Source organism: Chrysochloris asiatica, unplaced genomic scaffold, assembly GCF_000296735.1.
Source record: "Chrysochloris asiatica unplaced genomic scaffold, ChrAsi1.0 scaffold00023, whole genome shotgun sequence".
Classification (NCBI taxonomy): Eukaryota; Metazoa; Chordata; class Mammalia; order Afrosoricida; family Chrysochloridae; genus Chrysochloris; species Chrysochloris asiatica.
In genome coordinates this window covers 14,086,044-14,094,868 of record NW_006408541.1, presented here as the reverse complement: position 1 = coordinate 14,094,868, position 8,825 = coordinate 14,086,044, and the positions used below count along the sequence as shown (strand labels likewise).

Below are 8,825 nucleotides of genomic sequence, written 5' to 3'. Positions count from 1 at the left end.
TGTAAGGATTTGTTCCCTCTTTTGAGTTACTGCATCCATAGGTGTTAGTTAGGTCAAGTTCTTCAAATTGTATCAGATTACTCTTTTTTTTCCTCTTCTTTCTTCTTCTGGTTGAGCTTTGATCATCCAGTCATTGAAGTCAGGTCAGGTGGGTATTATCTGCAAGTGTAGGTGTTCTTGTGCATATGCCCTCTCTTTTTATCAGCTTCTTGCTTCACTCTCCACATTGTAGGGCTTAGCTCGCCACTTCATTGCTGTTTTTCCCCCCACTTCCCCTTATCGGTGACAAGCGTGGTCACCAATCAGAGTGTGTGTTCCCATTGAGTCTTATTCTTGGACGGGGTTTGCGCTGAGGGGACCCTACCACTTGCCTTGATGTTTCCTGGGCAAGCAACTTGTTTGTTCTTGTAGTAGTAGTCCATCTGCCTCTCTTGTTTTGTATTTTTCCTGTAGGTCTTTCTTTCAAGAAGTATCTTCTGTTCTTCTAGCCGCTCCAGGCTGGTTTGCTCGTCCTTTCAAGTGGAAATTTCCCATCTCTGGAGATCTGGATGTGGTTCAGGCTTCTACCTATAGTCTTATGTATTGCAGAGGCTCCGCAGGAAGCCTCCTTCTGTCAGTGAAATTCTTGCTTGAAGCAGGCCACTTCAAGATGTCCCCAGATCCATTGGCTGTTGCTGGTGGTAAACAGTCCCTCTACTCCACTTTATAGGGCATTTTCTTGAAGGAAAAGTTTGAGAAGCACCAACCGAATATATACCTATAGCTCTCATTCCTAAAAGTAAATAAACCATATTGTTGTTGTGTGCCATTGAGTTGATTTTGGGCTCATAGCAATCCTGTCTGAGAAAGTAGAACTGCCTCCATAGCGTAGGGTTTTCTTGGCTGTAGTATCTGCAGGAGCAGACCACCAAGTCTTTAGTCTGCACAGCTGCTGGGTACGTTCCAGCTGCCAACTTTTCAGCCGACAGCAGAGCGCTTAACTATTACATCACCACATAGACCATAGACAAGGAGAGTTTTCAAGGAAATTAAAAAGCCTCAATATTTCTCCTGAGTTTTTTGAGGCTGATGATGCTCATTTATAATCTTTTGCTTTAGTTGACAGACATGGGTTGACCCCTCATGTATATTTGGATTAAATTGTATAGCACAGTTTTAGAGTTGTTGTTGGTAAGTGCTGTCGAGTCTGCTCCAACTCACAGTAACCCTGTACAGGGTTTCAAAGGTGTGCTGGTGTGTTTGAACCATCCACCTTTTTTGGTTAGCAGTCCAGTGATTATCCTACAGTGCCAGCCAGGACTCCCATTTTACTTTGAATTAAATGTGTAATATAGATCTTTTGTTAGTATACTTGACAAAATCAGACTGATCATAGCCAAGAAATACTGTTTTCTTTTCTGCTTGGATAAATTTTGCTGGAGGCTTTAATTTGAAGATCAGCTATTCATTTTTGATATGCAGACCCCAGATCCCATGGAGTTGGAGTGTGTCTATCTGACTTCACTTCCTGTTCCTGCTCAGGTTGGCTGTAACCCCAATGAAGATGTGGCCATCTTTGCTGTTGACTCCTTAAGGCAACTCTCCATGAAGTTTCTTGAGAAGGGAGAATTAGCCAACTTCCGTTTCCAAAAGGATTTTCTGAGGCCCTTTGAGCACATTATGAAGAAAAACAGGTATGTATTTTGTTCTTGAACACTTTGGTCAAATCCCCTTTGTTGCCGTCGAGTCTTAGGGGATCTGAAATATCCTGCTGACACTGACCCCACAATTCATGTTTTCCTCCCCTGTTGGTGGAAGCAGGTAGAATGGTCAGACTATGATTTGCCTTTATTACCCTTCAGTTAAGGCCTGTGTGCTCCCTGTGGTCTCCCTGTAAGGACCAGTTGCTCTGCTGCAATGAATAGAGCCACATCATGTATCCTTGCAGTGCTGGGGAGATAAGAGAGTCAGTGCTAACCATCCTCAGACAAGGTCAGGGATTGTGTGACTGTGTTTCTGTTCCAGAGAAAGGAGAAAGGACACCGTCCATCTGCTCAGTGCTATTCTCAATGCTGAGATACGCAAGAAAGAAAGCATTCAGAAATCTGTTTAGTTGGGCTCTGGGTTAATTATTGATGATAGTTGCTTAATGGATATGTGAGAATTTGTTGTACAAGTCTCTCTACTTTTATATAATGAGTGGTATGTTTGGAATTCCCCATGATAAAATTTAAAAAAAACAACAAACGTCTGTTTACATTCTGGTAGGGTAGGTAAGTAAATCTTTCTTCCACAGAATGGGATCAAGTACTTAACCTACTGCACCATCAGAACTCCTTTGCTTTTTTATATAGGGCACTTAAGATCTGCTTGTAAAAAATTATTACAAAAACGTCAGGTTGGATAGAAACAGGTGGAACTCTGAGACTATGGCCCTTAGTCACGCTTCAGGTCTGGAACTGAACTCAACTCCATGCTCCCATCGCTCAATTTTCTGCCAAGCAGTTGGTGTTGTTGTTAAGTGCCAAACAACAGACATGTCTATAAGGGAAACGATGACAGTGGGAGTTATGCACCCCTTAGAGTATCAACCCTTTGAGATCGAAAGTTCAGAAGGGTTAGGATTGAAGGACGAATGGAAAGCAGAAGTGGGATAAGCGATGTAATTGTTTTTAAATGTGTTTAGCGGCCTGGTATGGTGCTATAGGATAAGCACAAAACTACTAACATCAAGGTTGGTGTTTCAAACCCATCAGCCACTCTTCGGAAAATATATAGAGAGTCACTGTGAATTGGAACGGACTCAAGGACACGTAACAGCAACAGCAAAAGTTGACCTTCCTGAGGATTAAGCCAAGAGTCGCTCTGCAAAGTTCTGCAGCAGGAGTGCTTGGTACAGAGCAGGAACAGCCTGGACACGGTGTGGCTGGAGCTGAGGAAACGAGGCTGAGAGAGGGAGAAAGTGAACCCCAGGGCAGCGAGGGCCTAGATCCTATCACGTAGGGTCTGGTGGGCCTTTGGAAGCACTTGTGCTTGCTCTCTGGACATCCTGTCTCCCTGAAGACTTGGACGCAGTAGAATGAGTTAGCTCTCTGTAGCTGACCAAGTTTGAAGCAAGGTGGTAGCAGGGGCCATGGTGAGATGTGGCGGGAGCAGAGTCTGTATACAGTTTGGAAGTGAAACCTGCAGCATGAGAGAAGGAGGTCTGATTTTAGATTCCTAGTGCTACTACCACAAGTGGATGGCTTTGAAAGACAGAAATTTCTCACAGTTTAGAGAAATTGAAGGCACTGGCTCTAGGGGCTCTCTGTCAACTCTGGGAGAAGATCCACGTGGCCCCGGAGTTCCTCCGTCCTTGGCGATTTTCACATGTGCTCTTTGTTCCCCAGTTTGTGTCTGTCCCTCTTGGTGTCTTTGCTGCTCCTTGTCATTCAGGTGGTGGTTAGGTTTCAGGCATACCCTCCACTGATGTGGTCTCATCAATATAACAGAGAAAACCTAAGGGTCACATCCCCAGGTGTAACGGTGAGGACTCCAGTACCTTTTTTCATTTTTACTGACGTTGTAGCTCAAATCTTTGAAATAAAAATGGGTGCAGGTTTAGAAAATCTATTTGCAAGGTCAGCATTGGACACCACTACCTGTTCTATTAAGCATCCAAGATCTAAATGTAGCATTTCAACACCTTGCGCTGAGAAGCATTTTTGCTTTTGAAAATGGCAAGTGGAGCAGCCAACATGATGACCCAAACAATTTGTGTGGAAGAAAATGTTTTAATGAGCAGTGTTAAGAATAATACTGGAAAACAGCAATGAAGCTATGAGCTAAGTCTGACCACATTCAGTAAACTCCTGTTAACCTGGATTGAGACCTGGTTGACCAGCAGTATGATGAGACCTGGGGTCTCCTGGGCCCAGGGGCAGGGACATGGCCCCAGAGGACTAGAGAGGAGTGTGAAGCATCCAGCTGATATGAAGTCAGGGGAGATGCACAAGAACACCCACACTTGTAGGTAGAACCCATTTGACCTGGCTTCGATGGCTGGATGATTAGAACACGACTAGAGGAAAATAAGTAATTCACTACAATTTGATGAACTTGACCTATGCTTGTGGATGCAGTATGGCAAAGGAGAGAATAAGTCTTTACAGTGAGGATCATTCCTACCCCCTTGGTTACAGGGTCGACAAGGATGGGTAACTTAGACATTGGCTATCCAAAATAGGGGGCTACAAAGGCAAGAAGTGACTGGCTTACAAGCTTTCGAGAGAGAACCTAGATCCAGAGGGCCTGGAGGAAGGTAGAATCTCCACTGAATAGTATTCAGTCTGTTTAGGCGGGGCTGATGCAATGAAATGCGGATGGGTCTCTTGTGATACAATAGTGAATAATTGTTATCAGGACTGATTGTGAGGGTTGGAAATATAAAGGTAGACGTTTTATTTCAAGGGAGGGGCGTGATTAACTTTTCAGTCTAGGAGCGGAGGTCCCTGAGACCATCAAGGGAGAAGAGCAGAGAGAGGGACCCTACCCAGAGAAGCAGTGATGCCTGAGATGGAGGCAGAGAAGATGAAGTGGAGAGATGGAGCAGCTGGGGACTTTAGACCCAGAGAGGGAGAGGGGCTGTGTGCTGAGGACTGGGGGGCAGGCTTGCAGGGAATACCCTTTGGTTGGCTGATGATACATGGAGGGGATTGTAACCATGGCAGTGAAATGATATACAATAGGATAAATGTAAAACTAAATGTTCTCCCATGTAAACTATCACATAATTCACAATAAAACATTTTTTAAAAAGCTTGTTGACAGATACATGGACAAAGTTTAAGGTAAAGAGATTATGTCAAAAATTTTTGTATTTGTCTTTTCTAAAAATTGATTCAAATAAATTCTCTAGTGAGAGTTCGGATAATTTTTTACTCATTCTTGTACAGTGTGTATAGATGGTTGTGGTAATTACATCTTTTAATTCTAAAAGTGTACCCAATTGGTAACTGAACAGATTGTGAAAATAGATTGATACATATTCTGGTTGCTATGAAATTCCATCATGGACTAAGAATTTTAGAGAGGAGGAGATGTACTTTATACAAAGTTGTTGTTGTTAAGTGCTGTCAAGTCAGTTCCAGCTCATAGCGATCCTGTATAGGGTGTCCTAGAGGTGACTGGTGAGTTTGAACTGTTCATCCTACAGCACTACACCAGGACTGTAGAGAAAGTCATATAGAGAAAGTCTTATCAATTAAAAAGCTTATTGGACTAGTCGTATGTGTTTTACAGTCTGAGCTTCTTTCCTTAGTCTTTCTCTTTCCTGCTCCTCATCCTTGTTAAATACAGTCGAGTCGATTCTGACTCCTGTATAGGGTTTCCAAGGGGCAACTGGTGAATTTGAACCACCAACTTTGCAGTTCAAACCAACCTTGAAGTTGAGTGCTTATCCTATGGTGCCACACCAGGATTCTTTACTCTTCATCCTTAGAAACCTGAAAGTGTTTGATTTGAAAACTTAAAGCACAACAAATTCTGATTTTAAAGGTACACAATAGAAGTACATACATAAATGTTGATACGTGAGTTAATGCACTGTTCTGCAAAGTCTGTTGATCCACATCATCACTGTGGGTCAGAACCAACTTGATGGCACTTAACAACAACATAGACAGCTTGCTGACTTTTTGCGTTAGAGTGTGAATAGCTTTGCTCTTACTGTTTAAAGCTGGGTTAGTGATGACAGCTCTACAGAGCTGGAAAACCAGGCCAGGTCCCCCAGCCAACCTTATTAGCTCACTCTGGACAGTGGAATTAGTCTGTTTAGAGCAGTACCAGTGCATGTGATTTTCCTATTTAATTGTTAGCACGCAGACCACGTGATTTGGAAAGAGGGACATGCTTTAATGTCACAAATCATTTTGATTTGTAAACCAAGAAGTTAATGCTATTTTTGTTTCATCTAACTTCGCAATAGCAAATTTTTACTGACGCTATTAGACCATGCTTAGAAAACCCTTAATTACTGAGAAGATGGAAAATAACATTTAAAACTAACTTTATTTGACTCAAGTGGGTTTATTACCAATTTTACATAAAAATAGTGGAGAGACCTAACTTTTTTGTTAACTTCAGATGTTCACTAAATAATTAAAGTTGATTTTTCTGTTTTGTTTTTTAATTTAGGGCATTAAATACTGTATATGAAGTATCTTAAACTGGAACTTAAGCAAATTTCATGATCAAACTGCCATTCATAACATAAGGCAGCACTTAAATTTCTAACATAAATCTTTAAGTGGCTTGTGTTCAGAAGAGGAGCCCTGGGGGTGCAGTGGTTGAGCCCTTGGTTGATAACTGAAAGGCTGGCAGTCAGACACACCAGGCATTCTGGGAAAAAGAACTGTCTGCTTCCATAGAGATTTACAACCTTGGAAACTCTGAGGTGGGCAGTTCTACTTTGTTTTGTAGGGTCACTATGAGTTGGAATCAATTTAATGTCAGTGGGTTTTTGTTTTGTTTTTAATTTTTGCATATAAAAACTAAAAGCAATATTTGTTATTTTGCTGTAAACCAAGTTGGAAACTCTTTTGGTATTTCTTAAATGTTAATGAGCTTTGAGGTTCCATTTCTTCCCTCAAACTGAACATAATTCTTACTTAAATGCACCTTACACTTTAAACATGTTTTGCAAACGTTTCAGATTTTTTGGTGCATTTTCACATTTAAAATACTTTGCTCAATTCTGAAAAGTGTAGGAACGGTTATTTTACTGTTGCAGGGATTATGAAATAAATGTTACATTTTTTTAAGCAGTAAAAATATTGTTGAGTTTTGCATTGTGAATTTTTTTAATTATCTGGCAAAGTAATTTACCAATGGGGTTTTACATTGTTTGTCATGCATTTATTGTATTGCTTAACATAAAACGCTGTAGGATAAGTACTAGACCACAAGGTCCGTTTGAACTGCAAGTTCGGCAGTTCAGATCTACCAGCCACTCCTCCAAAACCCTGTACAAGGTCTCTATGAGAACCAACTTGAGGGCACTAATAACAATCTTATGCTAACCATAAGTCATTCCTGTGTATAAACAAACCATTATCCTCTGAATAGATCTTTTAAGTCTAGAATTTCAATATCACTGAGAGTGACTGGTTTTTGCCCAGGCTCTCAGAGAATAGGGGTATTTTTGGTTTGTGTGAGTTGTTGTTGTTAAGTGCTACGCAGCGCATTAACTAACCCACAGCGCTACACCAGGACTAGTTGTGTGAGCAGTAGCAGCTTTAAACAGGAAAAATTTGCAAGCCCTGCCCGTCTGAGTAGCAGGAGAAGGCTCTGGAGACTGCTGCGCCTGCCCAGAGACCAAGGAGTAGAAACAGACATGGTGGACACTCAGGTCCACAGGAATGCAGGAGAGCGCTGGTGTTTTAAGATATGAATGGTGATCACCTCTGTGAATGGATAATTCCAGGAGGATGAAAATGATTAAATAGCCTTGAGAATTCTTTACTGTCTTAATAAATGGAAAAAGTATCTATCTTTTTTTGCTGCTGTTAATTATTCCTGGTCAAAGAAAGAACAAATTTAAGGTGGCAGGACACTATTTTCAATATGTTATTGTTGTTAAGTGTTGTTGAGTCGGTTCCCACCCATAGCGACTCTGAACAGGGTTTCTGAGGCTGTAAATCTTTACAGGAGCAGAAAGACTCACCTTTTTCACACAGAGCAGCTGGTAGTTTCAAACTGCTGACCTTGCGATTTGCAGCCCGATTCGTAACCACTTATGCTACCAGAGCTAAAAACCAGAAATTGATGACTTTGCAATGGTCTAGAGCCAGCACTCTGAATTCAAACTTCTAACTTTTTAAACTGTGAAAGAATAAATTTCTGGTTGTTAAGGCCAAAAAAAAAAAAAAAATCAAGAGATGGGATAAAAAATAGGTTATATAACTGCTTTGGTGCAATTTGCTTTGTCTCAATTCTATCTTTTATAGATTGTGGCAACTGAGCTTGGGAAGCAAAAATTTTAGTATATTTCATTTCACTTACTATATTTCATTTCTCTTTTAAAAATTATAACCTAAGTAATTACTCTTTTAATGTTGAGTTTTCTTTATTAAAATCAGAAATTTAATGTTGAAAACAATGACTGTGAATTACTTGTATATTTAAATGTTTTGTTTTCTAAAGTGCTGCTTCTAAGTGCTAGGCTGCCCAATTCCTCCTGCAGGTCTCCGACCATCCGAGACATGGTGATCCGCTGCATTGCCCAGATGGTGAATTCCCAGGCGGCCAACATCCGCTCAGGCTGGAAGAATATCTTTGCCGTGTTCCACCAGGCGGCTTCTGACCACGACGGAAACATTGTGGAGCTGGCCTTCCAGACCACAGGCCACATTGTCAGTAAGTAGACTGACTCTGTTCCCTCCTTACCTTCGTGCCACATGCCTAAGTCAGGAGAGCAACCATTCACTTGCTGCCTCTTTTACATCAGAAGGGGCTTCCTTGTTTCCTCTGTTTCTTTGTTTCTAGTGACGTGTGTTCAAAGCCCTGTAATCCTCATGACAATCCTATGATGTAAATACCATTCTTTCCCACATTTTATCAAAGAGGGAACAAGGAAGGCACTGTGAAATAGAACCACTCACTAGCAAGGGGAGCTGGGGTTCATACCCAGGCCACCTGAACCCTGAGTTGGTGTAGTGTCCCACTGCCTTGTACTCACCACAAGTCTCGGCTGCTGCCCATGATCACAGAACAAGATATTACTTGGTCTTTGTGAAAGTTGTTGGTTATCTTTATCTTGATTTTTCATAAGCTTTTCACTACATGTATTTTATTTGTAGGATGTTGAG

General features: G+C 41.4%; 1 protein-coding gene across 1 annotated transcript in view; it reads left to right on the top strand.

Moving 5' to 3' along the window:
- The window catches only part of ARFGEF2 (ADP-ribosylation factor guanine nucleotide-exchange factor 2 (brefeldin A-inhibited)), a 110,219-nt gene that overhangs the window by 70,152 nt on the left and 31,242 nt on the right, over positions 1 to 8,825 (top strand). Inside the window, exons 26-27 of the mRNA XM_006839201.1 lie at positions 1,522 to 1,673; positions 8,201 to 8,373. Coding sequence (XP_006839264.1) covers positions 1,522 to 1,673; positions 8,201 to 8,373 — 325 coding nt within the window. The remainder of the gene's footprint in view (positions 1 to 1,521; positions 1,674 to 8,200; positions 8,374 to 8,825) is intronic.